This window comes from Glandiceps talaboti, chromosome 17 (assembly GCF_964340395.1).
Source record: "Glandiceps talaboti chromosome 17, keGlaTala1.1, whole genome shotgun sequence".
Classification (NCBI taxonomy): Eukaryota; Metazoa; Hemichordata; class Enteropneusta; family Spengelidae; genus Glandiceps; species Glandiceps talaboti.
Window position 1 is genome coordinate 21,003,328 of NC_135565.1, and position 22,645 is coordinate 21,025,972.

General features: G+C 34.0%; 1 protein-coding gene and 1 long non-coding RNA gene across 2 annotated transcripts in view; one reads left to right on the forward strand and one right to left on the reverse strand.

Moving 5' to 3' along the window:
• Positions 1 to 10,651: 10,651 nt before the first annotated feature.
• On the forward strand, positions 10,652 to 21,790 carry LOC144448490 (uncharacterized). Its single transcript, XR_013482101.1, has 6 exons — positions 10,652 to 10,778; positions 13,597 to 13,858; positions 15,172 to 15,292; positions 16,069 to 16,133; positions 21,310 to 21,409; positions 21,615 to 21,790. It is a non-coding gene; the product is annotated as an uncharacterized LOC144448490 (long non-coding RNA).
• Positions 11,423 to 22,645, reverse strand: part of LOC144448598 (uncharacterized) — a 55,863-nt gene continuing 44,640 nt past the window's right edge. The window contains exon 2 of the mRNA XM_078138873.1: positions 11,423 to 12,240. Within this exon, the coding sequence (XP_077994999.1) occupies positions 11,423 to 12,223 (801 nt within the window). The 5' untranslated portion in view covers positions 12,224 to 12,240. The remainder of the gene's footprint in view (positions 12,241 to 22,645) is intronic.

The following is a 22,645-nucleotide window of genomic DNA, read 5'->3' on the forward strand; positions in this document are numbered from 1 at the left end:
TTATTAACACACTAACGCCGTATGTAAAGTACCAGCAATAATTCACGATAAACTAGAAAACACTTCCCCATTTACACAATTGGTAATAGAAACACTTTAATCAAAATTAGACATACAGTACATAAACATATATTTACTAGTTTGTTTTTAACGCCAAACAGTTATTGCAGAAAATCCAATGAAGAAATGTAATTTTCTTAACCGATGCAATTTAGCAGCGTGTTCTATAAACTGATATAAAACAAGATGGATATAAAATAAAAAAAATAAAAAATAAAAATAAAAATGCACCAACAAACTAGCACGTACTATCCCTGGGAAAAGTATACATATTTGTGAGTGTATACTTGTGTATATGCGTGTATGAATGTCTATATGTATGTATATATGGAGGTGTGACTCATAGACAATGCAAGGTAAAAAAAAAAACATCCTGATTTAACACAAAGGTAAATCATGCAGTAGTAATTACGTAGACTGGTTCGACCACGATGCTGTCACGTGGATGATACTTTAATCACGTGATAACGGTACTTTCCTGGCCAAAATGACATCATCCATACCTGTCTACTTTGAATAACCCAAGAGATTACACATGTTGACAGAAATAGTCTTTCTTCATTTTCCATGTTTTGATTCACAATATTATGGACTATCAAACTGTTATGATGGAAACTGAGGGGTATTCAATAATTTTTATCCATGCATGGCAGGAAAAAAGTATAGTGTGTTAGTTAGCCTGGACTCCATGCGGATGGTGGATTTTAAATTTTGATTTTTCCAAAAGTTTGTGGCCAAAATTTAACCATCCGGCATGGATTCCAGGCTGAGTGTTAGCTCAGACCACTATCAGAGAATTCTCTATTGTAGTTGTCTGAAGTGTTACGCATGCCAGACGTACAAAGAAAAGAACACGTCAGCTCCATTTCTTTACAATATGTGTGGCGTCGACAATGAAAAAAATGTGCGCAATTTTACTGCGTGACATCTCAGTGTCGCACCTCATTTATTCGTCATTAGATTGTATAGGTACAATGCAGTACGGGTTTTTTTGTGCGTGTGTGTGCATGTGTGTGTGTGTGTGTGTGTGTGTGTGTGTGTGTGTGTGTACTAGGTTGCTATGTTATGATTGTGAGTGAGTAACCGATTGATATTAGTTCGACTACGTAGTGAAACTCCACTTTCAATTTTATTTGTGTATATACATAGTGCAATCAGGATGACGATGCATCAATCAATGCACCTTGATTGTAGAGGTAAAGTGAAAGTGACGTCATCAAAAACTCCGCCAATCGCATTACAGATCGACACTATTTGTAATTCAGAATAAGTGCAACCATGCATCATGATTTGTAAAACTTTATTCAGTTTGAAAACACGTCACTACCAGAAATATAGAAGGGGCTGACTATAGCCTAGAATCCAGACGATGGGGATTTTGAAAACAAAATTCAAATTTCCCATCGCCTGGATTCTCGGCTATCTCATTATGGTCATACTTACACAATTACACACACAAAATAAACGAAGTTAGCATGATTCCAAAAGAGGGAACAGGGCCTGTAAATTACTTTCGAACGCGCACATACATACGTACGTACGTATGTACAGACAGACAGACAGACGCACGCACGCACGTACGCACGCACACACACACACACACACACACACACACACACACACACACATATATATGAGTTTGTTTCAAATGGAGGAACGTTCTACGTGCCATGGTTGGAAGCATGCATGGGGGGGGGGGGGTTGATAGCCAAATGATACTGCACACCTCAGACCACTATATATTTTCTATATATGGTCTTAGTGCACACTCAATACTGTACAGTCAATTTGCATATTCCCAGTCTGAGTAGAAGATGAAATAGAAAGTGGTCCAATAATCCCATAAATTACAAACACACACACACACACACACACACACTCTCTCTCTCTCTCTCTCTCTCTCTCTCTCTCTCTCTCTCTCTCTCTCTCTCTCTATCTTGTTGGATGGGGTCGTCGACTTTTATTTTCCTAGAGATACTAATAGTTGTTTAGATGCAAGAAAACGATAATTACCGTACACACACAGTACATAAACACTGAATGACAGACACAGGATAACGCACAGCGATGAGAAGTTGTCTATCTGTCCGAGAACAAACGGTAGATTTATGCTAGGCTAATTCTATTTACCATTGTGTTTCACTCATCCATATAGGATTACTACAGTGACATTAATGACACGGAGCTGAAATTCTAATAAAACTAATTATAAAAGAGACCTTTTAAGGATCCTTTTTTCTGATTCTTTTAATTAGGAGATTTTTTTATTTATTTTTTTTTTGGGGGGGATAAATCTTCAGATTTAAAAGCCAACGGCCGAATATCCCAGACTACTCAGCGATTTTACAAGTCACTTTTACAAGTGATCGTTGCGTTGTGTACACCTTGTTACAGAATGTGTATTCCAAAATTCTATGATTTTACGGATTACTAGACTGAATTATCTGTAACTTTGCGCTCTGACAGTGAGTGATGCTGGTAAGAGTATTAAACAGACTGTCTATGTAGAAATTTACGACGATTGGCAGTCGGATTATTCTGTTAATTAGACCTCCTTGGTCGGATATACCTTGATACGGTTATATAACAAAACGGTGACGTCAATCATGCGTCAACATATCACAGTCACAAGTTTACGTCTTTATTCAAACCACACAACACCACACCTGATTACGTCATTCTACTCATAGGGACGCGTATTGTTGCCTGAGGATTTACATCATCCACGTATACGAACTCTCGAATAATGTTGCTACAAAGCGTATTCTCTGTACATTATGCATGCTTCCTTGATACTTGGTAATGGTATTTTTTTGTATCCATCCATTCATACCATCAAGATGGAGTTAAAATAATAACATTCATATTCGTATAGTATGAATGTTATATTCTATGTATCCACCCATACAAGCTAGCTTACTCGTCCCTATGATTCGCGCTGTCTTCGTGTATCATCATTACATTGCTTGGCTGGGTTACCGCTAGTCTTGTTGTTAGACATTCGGGATTTCTTTCGATACTATAAGCGAACGAAGTCCGCAGTGAGGGCTTGCCCGAACATCCTCGATAACGATGTTCGGCCGTGTGTCGTATTTTATCGGAAGAACCGTCCGAGGTCTAGCAGATAGACGAGGTTACCGCCTATCAATCAAAGTTTGGAGAAGAACTTTGAATGGCTACGCCCCCGCATAACTTGGATGTTAAAACTAGTTTCGTTTCATGTCTTTTTTTAGTAAAAGACTGTACTAAGTATTTGTGACAGTGATGAACCCCACACCTTTCTCTCTCCACCCACACAAATTGTCTGTTTTGTCTATATATGGTGATGGTGGAAACGTACGTATATTGGAATATTACTGTTCGTATGTTGGTGGGCTGTTAGTTGTATGGTACATCACAGCTTTGACCACGTAGAGAATGATAACAAACAAAAATATTAAAGTATTTGCATAGCTTTGCTCATAGTCTGTAAGATAAGACCTTCCTGCCACGCTATCCGCTACCACAGTGACTCCTGACAGGATTGAACAACACGACTTTTTTTACGTTTTATCTGAATAAAATATCTTTTAAACACCCCCCCCCCCCCCGTGTGTTCTTTTGTGTGAACTAATAAACCGACTGGGTTATTGCGAAACAGTCAGGTGAACACGTAAGGTCCCGAGTCTATTCGCAATTGGAAAAAAAGTTGAGAATGCTTTCTTTACAAAACTAAAAATGACTATCAAACTCAAGCACACTAAAAAATCTGCCAGGGGTTTTTGATGTCAGTCTGTATATATTACATAGTTTGGTTAATGTGTAACTCTGAATTTTAGTCAATTTGTCAGTAATTATGTATTAACCAGTCATCAAATGTTTCAGTATGTGTGACACAATAATAAATACACAGCTAAGCATTTTTCCAAAACAACTCATCATAAAATGTCAGTTATTATAATATAAATTATATCTAGAAAGGCAATAATTTCTATGACGTCATATTCGCCTTACAATAAGTTTAGTTGCAAAATAAATTTCCGTCATTTTATCAAGAACTTTTATACTATGCTCCACTCGCCAAATTTTCAAGCTATTTACATTAAACGTATCATAAAAGGTTATCATGTCGTCATGTTATTAATATGCGAATAGTTATGTTACCAGAAATAAAATAAACACTCGCCTTATCCTGAAGAACGCCACAGGAAAACGGAACTTGTTGATATATTGTGTCAGTGTATTAGGCGCTGTTGTCAAGTTACAGTGATGGTCATCAACTGATGAACGGTATTAAAAGTAAAATCGCTTTCCGTTCCGCTTTTTAAAGAGGGGGTTACAATGAAATAAACATTAAGTCATCCTCCACTTTATTCAGCGAATTGGAAAGACCCCCAAGTCTGTGAACCTCTGCCATGTGACAAGCACACACATTCCATTCCATGCCGTTCGGTGCGCTTCCGGGAAAATCCCTCGCCAGCGTGACGTTACGTCACTAGTTTCGAACCCTTTCAGGATTAAATAAAGAGAAATCTGGTAAAATGACAATACATGTCAGACACGTCGAATGTTGTATTTCTATGAATGTGACGGCTTTTTCTTTGTGAAATAGATGTGTGTTTAATAACAGTCTGTGTTTCTCGAATAGTTTATACCAGTCCTTTTGTTTCTAAACCTATCTATGTTATGTATTATTATATAATTATCACACTGTGTATCAGGGACAAACATACATCCGATATCGCATTACAAAAAAAAACCGGGTAAAACCCTCGATATGCAGTTAACAGACACTTGTTTACCGAGATATGTCTCACAATACAATACAATATCGATAATATTGAGATAGATGGCAAATAATAATTATATGAAAAGGGTTTTTTAGAATCGCGTATAAGTCGACACATCGCGAAATATTTCGTTAGCGGTGTGTGGACTAACGCGATCCCCGGGGACGCGATCCTTTTACTAGAAACTATTATTTATCTTTTTCATATAATTAACACTTGTTAAGTTTATATCTCAATATTTTATCTGTATTCAGGAACATATCTCGGGAAACAAGTGACTATGGAGCAGTTTTATACATACAGTAAAATGTAGAAGCCATCAATTTATGTCTAATATGCGACATTTATCTTAAATAAAATGGTGGTGCAAGCCAAGACGAAGACATACATGCCGGCGTTCCCGGAGCGATAGGTCGTCTGATAATTGGAACCATTTATACTATATCTTTTTAAAAGATGTTTTCGTAGAAAAAATCGTGATAAAACTGTTTGGTATGTATGGGACAGATAACGTTTATCAGTATTCACCATCTGTTACAGAGTCAGTGAACACATAATCAGCATTGGAACGACTACTTTCAGTTTCAACCCATGGTATGATAGATTACACCGTGATTTTGTTTATGGTTAAATATACGTTGTATGTCGTAATCAGTGTATTAATCCCAACACGTACGTACATGATGTATACAGTGGAGAAGAGAAAACATAGCTAGAAAGAACTTTTATGCACCATTGGCCATTTAACTGCATTTCAGCGGCCACAATACCCACAAATATTTAGTTTGGTGAATATATTAAGCGTACCTCAGTCATTAGACTAACATCAGTCTCTTGGGGTCGTTTTGTCTCGTAATGTTCAAATGTTTGACTTTGTTGCTTATTTCAAATTTTGTAAAGGAAAATCTCCTCAGCTTCTTTTCTCATGTTGCCTAGTTACAAGTATATATAATCTCCCTATGCTTATTCACTCGACTGAGTTGTTTGCAATCACTGATTCTGGTCACTATTTCACACAGAGGAACACACTGCTTGTGTTCAAATAAGGGGTGCAAAGTAGAGATTTGTCAATGAGTTAGGCTAACTCATCATAGAAAATATGCAACCCATAACTCCGAATAGTTATAAGCTTACTTTTCATTACGTATATTATGTACTTGTAATGTTCAGATAAGTTTGTCTGCAGATTAAAAATTACTATCTCCAAATGGATAAAACCCGAATACGATAGTCTGACGTCATCTTGTGCTAGTGAAAGTGATGACGTCGAACAGAATTGTTTTTATTCTCTCTGTATTTGGACATCATGAACAAAAAATAAGAATCTGCTATTAAAGAATGAATTATTCACTCTCAGATATCAGTGATGATGCTAACGATATCTTTGATTTTCATGAAATAGCGTACACATGACACTTAGCTTCCTGTGATTGAACATTTAGGGAGCCTTCAATGTTTACAAGGGGGAGGGCCGGGAATGGAGGGGGGGGGTCACTTATTACAAACCGCGGCTCTCGGGGGAGGGACATATTTTAGAAAATGGGATTTGGAGGATCACATTTTGTATGACTCTTGTATTGCTTAACATTGCGTTATTTTTGGCTTTTTGTCATCCCATCGCTGCCACCCGTTCCAAATCGACGGGTTAGGGTTAGAGTTAGGATTATAGGTACCATAAGATCAACTTATATGAAATTGCTGCTAACAACCATGTAAGTTGTGGTGTAAGGAGAAGAGAGGGTCTCACAGGTGTAAAATGGGAGTAGTTGGGTAAGATACGAGGGATAATGTTATGGAGATGTTGACCTCGCTCCTGACGATGTCAAGAGTGTACCAATCTAATTACTGGGTGTACTCGTTGAATTGTGGCCTTCATCTCAGCCAATGAGATCCAAACACATATATTTATTGATATAAGGGGAGGGTCATGTTTTAGAGAAAGAAAGTTGAGACAGGGTCACTTTTTAGCTTGACGGAGTCGACAGTCCCATCCTAATTTTCCACCGGCCCTCTCCCCTTGTAATTACTAAAGACTCCCTTAGTTTGTGTTGGTTGTACGTACTGTCAAATGAGGTGTTGATACCCTGGGTTGATACCTCAATGTTTGTTTGTTGACCACGACACGTCTCTACAGGTCTAAAAGTCAGGATAGTGGAAGCTACAATGATGAGATAATCGTCAGATCACACATGGGATGTGATTCATTACCATTTTCGAGGAACGTTACTGAAAGTATTCCGTCCAAAAGACCGTTACAACACAGTCACTTGTGAATTCGAACTACTATTCCATTCCAAGATGGTAATATTCTAGTCTAGGATGATAATAATACAAAATAATGACGTTATAATAGGTATTTTATACCATAGTTAAAAAACACCGTTACCGGTGACCGTCTATTCCACATGTCGCCGGTTATGGTATTTTTTGAATATTGTAAATACCTATAATAACGTCGTTATTTTGTATTATGATCATCCTAGACTAGAATATCACCATCTTGGAATGGAATAGTGGTTCACAAGTGAATGTGCGTTACAGCCATAACACTGATACCATCTCGACTTATCAATAGATCCACCAGACTAGCGCCCTCTATGACGGCAAAGCGTTACACATTTTGTACGTTTATTGATTGTATGTGATAACAAACGTCATTTCAAAGTGACAAGAGTTCTGAGTTTTGTTAAATGTTATTTAGTAAACGATGTAAGATTTACTACACATATCGTAATATGAGATACATGTATAACAATATATTCTCACAGCCCACACATCGGAATTGTCGATTTGGAAAATTTCTGAAAAAGGTTACTGATATAGTTTTCTTCCTATAAAAGTTAATACTTAGTCATTGTCACGCACTCAAATCGAAAATTTGTATCAGACACAATACACATTTTATTACATTCTTTAAAACAGCCTCGTTTACAACAACGTTATTTCACACCGTGATTTCACACATATCGATCATTACCAAGAAAAACTGTTCTAATTATTTACTTATTCTTCGAACAATTCCGATATGGAATCTCTTACCACTGTCCATTCAACAATTCCGATATGGAATCTCTTACCACTGTCCATTCAACAATTCCGATATGGAATCTCTTATCACTGTCCATTCAACAATTCCGATATGGAATCTCTTACCACTGTCCATTCAACAATTCCGATATGGAATCTCTTATCACTGTCCATTCAACAATTCCGATATGGAATCTCTTACCACTGTCCATTCAACAATTCCGATATGGAATTTCTTACCACTGTCCATTCAACAATTCCGATATGGAATCTCTTACCACTGTCCATTCAACAATTCCGATATGGAATCTCTTACCACTGTCCATTCAACAATTCCGATATGGAATCTCTTACCACTGTCCATTCAACAATTCCGATATGGAATCTCTTACCACTGTCCATTCAACAATTCCGATATGGAATCTCTTACCACTGTCCATTCAACAATTCCGATATGGAATCTCTTACCACTGTCCATTCAACAATTCCGATATGGAATCTCTTACCACTGTCCATTCAACAATTCCGATATGGAATCTCTTACCACTGTCCATTCAACAATTCCGATATGGAATCTCTTACCACTGTCCATTCAACAATTCCGATATGGAATCTCTTACCACTGTCCATTCAACAATTCCGATATGGAATCTCTTACCACTGTCCATTCAACAATTCCGATATGGAATCTCTTACCACTGTCCATTCAACAATCCAAGTCAACAGACAATTTCAAATCTGCCCTCTCCAGCATTGATATCACCCATACTGGCATAGATCTCATAGATCTTGCTCACCTGAACAATAATATCGTGGACAAGACCAGGGGTATTAAAAGTAAATCATGATACATATTTTGGACATCACAACACCTCAACGACGAGGGCGCCCTAACATGGTATCTTACTTGCAGACTATTAAGTTTACAAGATCAGGGGTGTAATTATACATGTTTTGTATTATAACACTCGGTTCTGGTCCTAAACTGGACAAATTCCTTATCATGACATGTAAAATACGCCCTCTACGAGTTTAAACTTGTATTTACTTTTTGTACTTTAACCTAACTTTAATTATTCATACTCGTCACATTCCAACAAACGATCATCTGAATTACTAACCGCCTCGTCTTTGAAATTTCCAAGATCAGAGCGATTTTTGCCAATTAAGTTTTATATACTATACTATTTTCCTTTTTTATCATTTTTATTTTTAATATTACATTTTCTCCCCATTTATTATTAATATTTCCTTGCGGGTGATTTACAGTAGCAATTATAAACCATCATGTTTTTCACGGTGACGTCATCATGTTTTTCACGGTGACGTCATCATGTTTTTCACTGGGGATCGGATGTTATATAATTATAATGTATTGGAGCGAGACAAGTGTATTGATTTACGTAAGTGTAGGACTTGACATGATGTCCCCTGATATTTAAAAATACACTTTTCATTCACTCTTCACCCCCCCCCCTCACAATAGTAAACCGTTTTTAAAATTCTTTATTTATTATTTATGCTGCGTCTTGGGTGATTTGTTTTAATTGTCGTGGTATATGGAAGCCATCACCTCTATGCCAGGGTACTGAAGTGTCCTCCCTAGAATACAGTGAAAAGATGTAGACTATGGGACTGAAAGTTAAATTTTAAACGTGTTACATAATATAGAGGGTGACTACAATAATGTCGGCGATATGCTATTATAAGAGACCACTTCTACTTAACACTCTCTCTCTCTCTCTCTCTCTCTCTCTCTCTCTCTCTCTCTCTCTCTCTCTCTCTCTCTTCCCTCCCTCCCTCCCTCCCTCCCTCCCTCCCTCCCTCCCTCCCTCCCTCCCTCCCTCCCTCCCCCCCTCTCTCTCTCTCTCTCTCCCTCTCTCCTCCCTCCCTCCCTCCCTCCCTCCCCCTCCCTCCCTCCCTCTCTCTCTCTCTCTCTCTCTCTCTCTCTCTCTCTCTCTCTCTCTCTCTCTCTCTCTCTCTCTCTCTCTCTCTCTCTCTCTCTCTCTCTCTCTCTCTGTTATTACGTCGTAATATATTAAATCTACCACTGTGCGTTCATTCAAACTAACACAAATGGGAATTAGTAAATGCATGACAACATCTGAAATGTTATATAACACTGTTTTAATATTATGATTTTGATAATTCTTATCAACACTAAAACTTTAAAAAGTAATACCTCGATAAATATATTGTAAAACAAAATTCATTTGCTTTATTGTCAGAAATGCAAATGAAATACAATTTAATGTGACCACCCGTTTTGTGATTGACAAGAAATTTAAATACAATGACGATATGACGTAATCAAAAATGTCAAAGATATTAACATCCACTTTAAATCATTAGTCAGACCAAGGCAAAGTCGTCAAGTTTTATTACAAGGGTTTAAATATTTTACTTGTAAAAATGTGGGAATATGTTGAACTTCTTATAAAAAAAAAACCCTGACTTTTTGAGCTCTGAGAAAGTTCGACGGTTACACTGCTTCTTGATATTGTAAGTAGATACATAAGCTTATAATTTTGATAAATAATTTTACACATACAGCTTTCGGAACATTAAACTTACAAAGTTGAGATTTTTCTAAATTTTAAACATGTACATTCCATGTCTGTATACTTTAAATCAGTGACGAATTCAAAATTCACATTCCAATAATCAGTGTAATAAAAGGCTGCACGGTACTTCTACTGTACAAATCACGATTGCGACAAGTGCCTGATATTTAGTAACTGAAAGTGTTATAGCGCCCTCTCGTGACTACATCAGACGGCCGTTCATTTGCAATATGGAATCCGTTGAGTGATGAACGCACTCAGTGTTTCCTAGTTTTATCATCAAATAACAGCCGTCGAGTGACATCCAAATGAAACCAACTTTACACATCATAATCAACTAACATCAAAGGATGTACAGGTAAAGTTTTATAATTATTCTGCATACACAAGTAGTTTTATGGCCAATATGAAATTCTCAGATGGAAATAGCATATGTTGAAGTCCGGACGTCATGACCGGTTTACATGTGTTACTTCAAAAATACTCAAATTATGTCACAAAATATTCTTGGATTTATCCAAAAATGTTTTAGTGTACATCAGTAAATGTAGCGACACCTGTGTAGTGTCATTTCCAGTCATAATTTTTATCAGAAAGTGTGAAAATAAATAAATACTTGATCAGTCTAATGGTAATGGCTGTCGTATCGTAACTACGCGGTAAATACAAATTGTGACGTCACAACGTTCAACATATGAAAAATCCAATATTCCTCTAGTTCTGCACCAAAACATTCTCCAAAATGTTTACAAATATCATAAGAAACATCACAAAAAATAGCGACACACATGTAGAGTGTTTTTTATCCAAAAAAAATTCTCAAAATATGCAAACTAGAGAATATTTTTGTGCAGACAATATTGTTTACAAGATTAAAGTGTTGTTGACATCACATCTCTTTATTATCCTATATTCAATAAAATTCTCTGAGAATTTCACTAAAAATAATAAAATAATTTTTATTTCTTGTAAAATATACACCGTAGTGTAAAGTAGATTTCTTTATTTGGTGTAAACTTTGACACGGTTGATGTCTGGGTATGAAACTATAATCTTAGGCTGTCCATACTTACTAACAGCAATCAAATCACCCCTGTCTAGTAGGTAATCTCTAAATCTTTCAACTTCTTCTCCATTCTTTGTATATTTCACAATCTCCCAATCTAACCCCCTAGGGTACTGAATATTATAAACATTGTCCCATAAATCTACACTTAGCCCATAGGGTCTCCTCACATCACTACACATTGTGAACAGATATTGTAATTGTTTACCAAACACTTTGATGCTACCATCCCCATAACTTCTGCCATAGTCAGAGACAATAACATTGTTATCACTATTGACCACAACAAACTTAGGGTCATAGAGTAGACTTGGCTGGACATGACATCCAACCTCTGCTACACTTTCACCATTCATGTCATACTTGACCACTCTGTGACCTTTCTTATCGGTGACAACAAATCCTTCATCCAGTAAAGCAATTGCTCTTGGTTCAATGTCATCATTTTGACAAAATGTTTTAGTAGTTTTAGAAGATTTGTCAAACATGACGACTTGGTCATTACCAGAATCTGTCATGAAATAATTATTGCTTGTTGTCACGGCAACATCATAAGGTTTGAATTTATTAGGAAAGTGACCATCAAATCTAATCTCAGAGTCAAGTTTATAAGTTGATTTCAAGGTGAGTACACTATTGTTGCCTTCGTCTGCCATGACCACTTGACCAAGGTGAGTTGTGGTCACTCCTCGCACTTTTTTGAACTTTACTGGACCATTTTTACCATCAAGGTCCATGGTTACTTTCCACTGACCTGTAATGTAAACAAAGGTCAAAGGTCAAACATCACACTACACATTCAATACAACTGGCAAATTAGAATATTCTTCCTTGGAATTACTATAAATTGCATTTATAAATTTTTTTATGAGGGGAAAATTTAGTTGTGATATGATGTGATGTATGACATGTTTTTTTGAAGTCAAATATTGAATTTCCATGGCAACCATCCACAAAATAAACATTTAATATTCATAAAAATTAAATTTCTAATACCATTATTGACAACTTTCTGAGTTTATGGGATGTTTTGTTTATTTATACAAATAATTAACAAAACTTCAAAATTTAATTCATATGATGAATGTATCGTAACCATAGCAACAATATTTACAATTTCTGTTCAAAAGTTATGTTTTCTTTATAGTTTTTGTTCTAAGTGTGATAGAACTTTCAAACTTAAATTTTCTTAACAAGTAGTGATTAAATAGAATTTTGGAAAATGTTATGTTCAAAAAGATTTATTGGTTACCATGGCAACCTTTTTTTAATTCTGCCTTTCATTCTTGACATCCCATACATTATGGTGTGGGAAACATTTTTGAAGTATTACTCTCTGGTCATGGTAACAAATGCAGTTTGTTAAATGCAAATTTAGGTAAAATTATGTGGTTTCTATGGTAACCATTTGAGTAGAAATCCATTTTTTACAATTTTTTTGCCCGTTAGCAGATAGATTGAATGTTACATATATTACATAAAAATAAAAAAATAAACATGCACTAAAAACTGATTATATCTGACATTAATTACATTAATATGAATTTGAAAATATATGAAATAATCATGCAATGTGTATGAAATAAATATGGTAACCTAAGTTAGTTTGGATATCAATTCATATACATAATTAACATCAAATGATTTGGCTTTGACATAGATTGTAGGAACTGTCATATAAATCAGTGTTCTCCAAATTGTCTTCATAAGTGAGGTGAATGACAGGTAATGTCTGTGGTAATAGTTCTAGACCCTGAAAAGGAGAAATCTTAGATCTGATAAACTGATAGTTTGTATTAAAAGATGAAGTGGTGTGGAAGACAAGTTTTGTTTATAGTAAAAAAAAATGGAAACTTCACAGAAGCCTGGAACTCTTATCACCACTGTGTTCAGGTTGAATACTGTGAATGTGATGTCAGTATATGCAATGTCAAAGGTCATATAGATATAATGTCAAAGGTCACCTCTACTTGTTCATGTGAAGATAGGAGATATGTTTATTTTTCCCCCTCAACCTACTAGAAGGACTTTAGGATTATAAAAATAAATTATGATATATCATATATTTTTATTTTATCTAACATTGGTGTTCATTTTATTCTTTTTACAGATATTAAGGAGATATTAAAAAAGAAGAATTCCTTCATCCCAGCAATGTGTATGTTATGATTTAGTATAGTGTCAATAACAAAGAAGTCATTCCTTGGTATTCTTCAATCAAGTCCCATTCTACAACTACTGTGCATACCAATGATGATGTCATATCCATCAAAGATGACAACAAAGATTGGATAAAAGACAAGAACTGAAGATGAGTCAAGATGACAATACCATGAACTGTATGAGATCATGATCTAATCATTTACCGTAAGGTAAACAAACCAAATGGCTCTTTTCAGAGCCAATACATCCTCCAAAAAGAGATACCGTTACCATAGCAATAGACAACAGCACAAACTAGATCACATTGTTACCTCTTCTCTTCTTAAAATGTAAAACATTGCATTACAACAGAAAACCAATTATTCCCTAGCTATGTTGTTAAAACGTATACTTAGGTAACAGTAGAATATATAGACTAAACTTATTTACCATTTTACTATTTGTACCACCAAACTTACATCAGGACACTGGACTTTCTAATTGTATGCTCCATAATGTAAACCATATCACAGTTCCTCTATCATCAGTGACTATATATACACATACAGTATTACATGTATACAGTAATTATATCTACAAATTTTAGAGATAGACAATGTTTCTCTATTGTAAATCTAAACACTGATACATACCGGGTATCAACAAATCTCTCCAACAGTTTCTTAAAATAATACTAATGACTTTGGGCCTTGTAAATTTAAAGAGCAACAAAGGAATTCAAACGTGAAACACTAACATTTTCTATATACATACATGTGTACCTGTAAATTATGAAACTTGAAACACTAACACTTTCTATACATACCTGTAAAATTCCATGCATGAATTAGCAGGTAAACAGCTGGTGTAAGTATTTAGTTTTAGTTTTACTTTGAACTTGATGTGGACTAAAAACTCATAGACATAGATTATTGATTGAAACTCTCTGAATGGTGGCACCTATAAAGTTATAGTAATCTTTGCTGTGAAATAATTTTGACTCAGAAGGGATGTATAACCATATATACTAAATATAATATCATTTGTTGTGTTTCACATACAGTTCTGGTCTCTGGTATGTTTTTTGTATCACTTCTGTCCCAGGTAAAGGATATTACACAGGTGTAAAAACTTAGTGTTCCTGATGTGTTAGAAATATCATATTTATTCTAATCAGGTAGATAATACTATCACTTTAGTGCACAACGTTCTACATTGAAAATGAATTATACTGTGAAACAAAAAGTCATGTATTGTGTTTTAAAATTTTTGATGCAAGTTTTTTTAACATATAATTTTTCATTTCTTCTCATTGTGACTAATGAAAGCCACATGTAAAAACTGAAAAAAATAAAGAATAAATAGGGGGAAAACAAAATTATACTTTCACAGAATGGCTAAATGAATTCACCAAATATAAGGACAATAAATGGACAAAGTAAATATTTAATTCTCCTTATCATAGCAATCAGTCATTATATAAAACATGTATTTAAACTTACTGGGCATTGTTTCTAATCTATCATTTTTATCTGCATACTAGATAAATTAATGTTATGTTTGATGTGGGGCATTAATTGAGCTGTACATACATTTGTCCACCCATTCATTGAAACCTCATCTGTACAGTTAGCAAAAGATTCAACAAAGATACCAAGCTGGAAGTAAGTTCTTCAACAATACATGAATAAAATGTTGATGGATAAATGATTGAATAAATGAATGGATGGATGGATGAATGAATGAATGAATGAATGAATGAATGAATGGATGGATGGATGGATGGATGGATGGATGGATGGATGGATGATGAAGTGGGGAACCGGAAGGGATGTAATGAAGGTTGAAGTCATGGCATGGATATGTGTGTATTTTCACAATGTATGTATGAATTTGTGTGTGGATGAAAGTATTTATGGATGGTTGAAGGGAGAGTTGCATAAATAGAGGGATATATAGTGATGATGGTATTCGGTATGGATGGATGGATGGATGGATGGATAGATGAATGTGTGTGGATGGATGAATTTATGTATGTTTTGAGGAATGGATGAATAAATATATTGTTGGCAGGTTGGAGGGATGCATGTATAAATGTATTGATGAAGTGGGGGTGGGGGAGATGTGTGTATGTGTGTATAATGTATGTATGTATGTATGTATGTATGTATGTATGTATGTATGTATGTATGTATGTATGTATCTGTGTGTATGTAATATGTATATGTAATAGGGAGAGAGTATAAAGTGAGTGAGTGAGTGAGTGAGTGAGTGAGTAAGTGAGTGAGTGAGTAAGTAAGTGAGAGGTATGGATGTGTGGATGGAATGATGGATGGAGAGATACAAAATGTAATTAGATGTATGACTTAGTAATTAGAGCCATGAAATTTTTTTGTCATGCTTTGTTTTAGTGTCAACCTATCAACTTTTTTTATTGCAGTAGTCATCACTCAGAAAATTCAAAGTTTTTTTGGCTCATCTGTTTGTTAATCCAATATACTTATGGTAAGTAGCTCTACCTTCAAACCTCAGAATACAAATGACTTTTATTGATAGACTTTTCATTGTGGTGTCATGGTCCATAACCAATAATGACGTACCATCAGTATTTCATTTGATTAGTACAGCACATTGTATACATCACATATCTACAAGTGTACACATTGTATACATCATATATCTACAAGTGTACACATTGTATACATCATATATCTGCAAGTGTATACATTGTATACACCATATATCTACAAGTGTACACATTGAATACATCATATATCTACAAGTGTACACATTGTATACATCATATATCTACAAGTGTACACATTGTATACATCATATATCTACAAGTGTACACATTGTATGCATCATATATCTACAAGTGTACACATTGTATACATCATATATCTACAAGTGTATACATTGTATACACCATATATCTACAAGTGTACACATTGTATACATCATGTATCTACAAGTGTACAAATTGTATACATCATATATCTATACAAGTGTACACATTGTATACATCATATATCTACAAGTGTACACATTATATACATCATATATCTACAAGTGTACACATTGTATACATCATGTATCTACAAGTACACACATTGTATACATCATATATCTACAAGTGTACACATTGTATACATCATATATCTACAAGTGTACACATTGTATACACCATATATCTACAAGTGTACACATTGTATACATCATATATCTACAAGTGTATACACCATATATCTACAAGTGTACACATTGTATACATCATATATCTACAAGTGTACACATTGTGTACATCATGTATCTACAAGTACACACATTGTATACATCATATATCTACAAGTGTACACATTGTATACATCATGTATCTACAAGTGTACACATTGTATACATCATATATCTACAAGTGTACACATTGTATACATCATATATCTATAAGTGTACACATTGTATACATCATATATCTACAAGTGTACACATTGTATACATCATATATCTACAAATGTACACATTGTATACATCATGTATCTATAAGTACACACATTGTATACATCATATATCTACAAGTGTACACATTGTATACATCATATATCTACAAGTGTACACATTGTATACACCATATATCTAAAAGTGTACACATTGTATACATCATATATCTACAAGTGTATACACCATATATCTACAAGTGTACACATTGTATACATCATATATCTACAAGTGTACACATTGTATACATCATGTATCTACAAGTACACACATTGTATACATCATATATCTACAAGTGTACACATTGTATACATCACATATCTACAAGTACACACATTGTATACATCATATATCTATAAATGTACACATCGTATAAATCATGTATCTACAAGTGTACACATTGTATACAGCATATATCTACAAGTGTATACACATTGTATACAGCATATATCTACAAGTGTACACATTGTATACATCACATATCTACAAGTGTACACATTGTATGCACCATATATCTACAAGTGTACACATTGTATACATTCTATATGTACAAGAGTACACATTGTTTACATCATATATCTACAAGTGTACACATTGTATACATCATATATCTACAAATGTACACATTGTATACATCATGTATCTATAAGTACACACATTGTATACATCATATATCTACAAGTGTACACATTGTATACATCATATATCTACAAGTGTACACATATATACACCATATATCTAAAAGTGTACACATTGTATACATCATATATCTACAAGTGTATACACAATATATCTACAAGTGTACACATTGTATACATCATATATCTACAAGTGTACACATTGTATACATCATGTATCTACAAGTACACACATTGTATACATCACATATCTACAAGTGTACACATTGTATGCACCATATATCTACAAGTGTACACATTGTATACATTCTATATGTACAAGAGTACACATTGTTTACATCATATATCTACAAGTGTACACATTGTACACATCATATATCTACAAGTGTATACATTGTATACACCATATATCTACAAGTGTACACATTGTATACATCATGTATCTACAAGTGTACACATTGTATACATCATATATCTACAAGTGTACACATTGTATACATCATATATCTATAAGTGTACACATTGTATACATCATATATCTACAAGTGTACACATTGTATACATCATATATCTACAAATGTACACATTGTATACATCATGTATCTATAAGTACACACATTGTATACATCATATATCTACAAGTGTACACATTGTATACATCATATATCTACAAGTGTACACATTGTATACACCATATATCTAAAAGTGTACACATTGTATACATCATATATCTACAAGTGTATACACCATATATCTACAAGTGTACACATTGTATACATCATATATCTACAAGTGTACACATTGTATACATCATGTATCTACAAGTACACACATTGTATACATCATATATCTACAAGTGTACACATTGTATACATCATATATCTACAAGTGTACACATTGTGTACATCATATATCTATAAATGTACACATCGTATAAATCATGTATCTACAAGTGTACACATTGTATACAGCATATATCTACAAGTGTATACACATTGTATACAGCATATATCTACAAGTGTACACATTGTATACATCACATATCTACAAGTGTACACATTGTATGCACCATATATCTACAAGTGTACACATTGTATACATTCTATATGTACAAGAGTACACATTGTTTACATCATATATCTACAAGTGTACACATCATATATCTACAAGTGTACACATTGTATACATATATCTACAAGTGTATACATTGTATACACCATATATCTACAAGTGTACACATTGTATACACCATATATCTACAAGTGTACACATTGTATACATCATATATCTACAAGTGTACACATTGTATACATCATGTATCTACAAGTACACACATTGTATACATCATATATCTACAAGTGTACACATTGTATACATCATATATCTACAAGTGTACACATTGTGTACATCATATATCTATAAATGTACACATCGTATAAATCATGTATCTACAAGTGTACACATTGTATACAGCATATATCTACAAGTGTATACACATTGTATACAGCATATATCTACAAGTGTACACATTGTATACATCACATATCTACAAGTGTACACATTGTATGCACCATATATCTACAAGTGTACACATTGTATACATTCTATATGTACAAGAGTACACATTGTTTACATCATATATCTACAAGTGTACACATCATATATCTACAAGTGTACACATTGTATACATATATCTACAAGTGTATACATTGTATACACCATATATCTACAAGTGTACACATTGTATACACCATATATCTACAAGTGTACACATTGTATACATCATATATCTACAAGTGTATACACCATATATCTACAAGTGTACACATTGTATACATCATATATCTACAAGTGTACACATTGTGTACATCATGTATCTACAAGTACACACATTGTATACATCATATATCTACAAGAGTACACATTGTATACATCACATATCTACAAGTGTACACATTGTATGCACCATATATCTACAAGTGTACACATTGTATACATTATATATGTACAAGAGTACACATTGTTTACATCATATATCTACAAGTGTACACATTGTATACATCATATATCTACAAGTGTACACATTGTATACATCATATATCTACAAGTGTACACATTGTATACATCATATATCTACAAGTGTACACATTGTATACATCATATATCTACAAGTGTACACATTGTATACATCATATATCTACAAGTGTATACATTGTATACACCATATATCTACAAGTGTATACATTGTATACATCATGTATCTACAAGTGTACACATTGTATACATCATATATCTACAAGTGTACACATTGTATACATCATATATCTATAAGTGTACACATTGTATACATCATATATCTACAAGTGTACACATTGTATACATCATATATCTACAAATGTACACATTGTATACATCATGTATCTATAAGTACACACATTGTATACATCATATATCTACAAGTGTACACATTGTATACATCATGTATCTACAAGTGTACACATTGTATACACCATATATTTACAAGTGTACACATTGTATACAACATATATCTACAAGTGTATACACCATATATCTACAAGTGTACACATTGTATACATCATATATCTACAAGTGTACACATTGTATACATCATGTATCTACAAATACACACATTGTATACATCATATATCTACAAGTGTACACATTGTATACATCATATATCTACAAGTGTACACATTGTATACATCATATATCTACAAGTGTACACATTGTATACATTATATATGTACAAGAGTACACATTGTTTACATCATATATCTACAAGTGTACACATTGTATACATCATATATCTACAAGTGTACACATTGTATACATCATATATCTACAAGTGTACACATTGTATACATCATATATCTACAAGTGTACACATTGTATACATCATATATCTACAAGTGTACACATTGTATACATCATATATCTACAAGTGTACACATTGTATACATCATGTATCTAAAGTGTATACATCATATATCTACAAGTGTACACGTTGTATACATCATATATCTACAAGTGTACACATTGTATACATCATATATCTACAAGTGTACACATTGTATACATCATATATCTACAAGTGTACTCATTCTCTAAATCAACTAACACAATGTGGTTCAAATGTGCATGAGAAAACCGATGTTCATTGTACAACAAATAAGGATAGCTTATATACGTATATTTCCTAACAAGAGTTGTCAAACATAAAATGGTGAAATAGTGTTACATTTCATGTATTGCAAAACATGACGTATTATTACCTCCTCCCCCCCCCCACACACACACAGAGTAAGGTTCTACAACATTTCATGTATATTCTTGTATTGTTTTCTTTGTTCAGAAGGCCAGGTGATTACAAAATAACAACTTTATTATGCAGGTTGTTATTATTCTAAGAGGCTCAAGTGAAGATTATACTCAATATTTTTGATATGTGTAATGAGAACATGTCTACGTTCTTTAAAAAATTATCTTCATTTATTTTTTATTTTGTTTGCCTTTTCTATGCATTGAAGATACCATATGGATATCTGTAGGGTCTACAGTTGTAAGTCAAGAAAATCCACATTTTTCAGTTGAGATAGAGAGGAAATGCATCAACACAAAAAAGAGTTGGTGAGTAAATGATCCTAAGTGAATGTCAAAACACATCTGCAGTCAGCATCTCCACTGGCTCCACCCCACATCTACCCTGATAGAGCAACATATATCCAGATAAACTTAAGTTATAACATTAAAAAACTACAAACACAAAGTGACCGTGTGTTGTTTTCCAAATCTAGATGGTATAACATCTATATTACTTACATCCTGACTACAGAGCAAATACAGATCCTGACTGGACGATAAAGTTGAGGCTGTGATGTGAACACTACTGAGTCATCAGAGAGATGGGTGATACTGGGCTCGATGCAGTGTAAACAGGGAAATGGTTATATTTTGGAATGAAACAGTTATTTACTGTATTTTTTAGACATTCAATAATTTAATTCTTAGTTGCTGGTGCTGTATAAATACGATAAAAGCTCATCTGTACAAACATTCAGTCTAACTTCATGAATATGCTAATAAATATGTTATTTGCCAAATACTGTTCCACATCTTGATACTCAGGTCATTTTTAGCACAACTGAACTGATAAGGTTAGTGCTAAAGCCATCGAGCAGTGTCTGTCTGTCTGTTTGTATGTATGTATGTATGTATGTATGTATGTATGTATGTATATATAATATGTATGTATGTATGTATGTATTTATGTGTGTGTGTATGTATGTATGTATATATGTATGTATGTGTGTATGTATGTATATGTATGTATGTATATGTATGTGTGTATGTATGTATGTGTGTGTGTGTGTGTTAAGTGTGTGGACGACCTACAGACGATTGCCTTGGTATTTGGTTTGGACATTACTTTTTGTGTCTAGTTGAGGGATTGTTCAAAGCAAATTGATTGCATCACAGGTGTGTGATTTGAGTAAAAAAATGCCATTTTTGGTCAAAAAACTTAAACTCAAAAACTACTGGGCACATTGGTCTGAAATTTGGTTGGAACATTCTTAGGGGTGTGGTTAACCCTTTCACCACCAGTACCCAGTATACTGGGACGTACGTGCTAGGGCACCCACCAGAACCTGGTATACCGGGACACTTTCAGGCACCCACCAGAACCCAGTATATCGGAATGCCAAAGTTCATTCGCCTATCTTGTCGTAAAACCATTCAACGGCAGCTATTGCTGCAAAATTTCCTGCCATAACTAGTTCCCACATGCGTATTAGCCTTGTTTATCTATCCTGTAATTTTGAATGTTTAAAAGTGAACGGTATCTAGAGCTACGATCCAAATGAC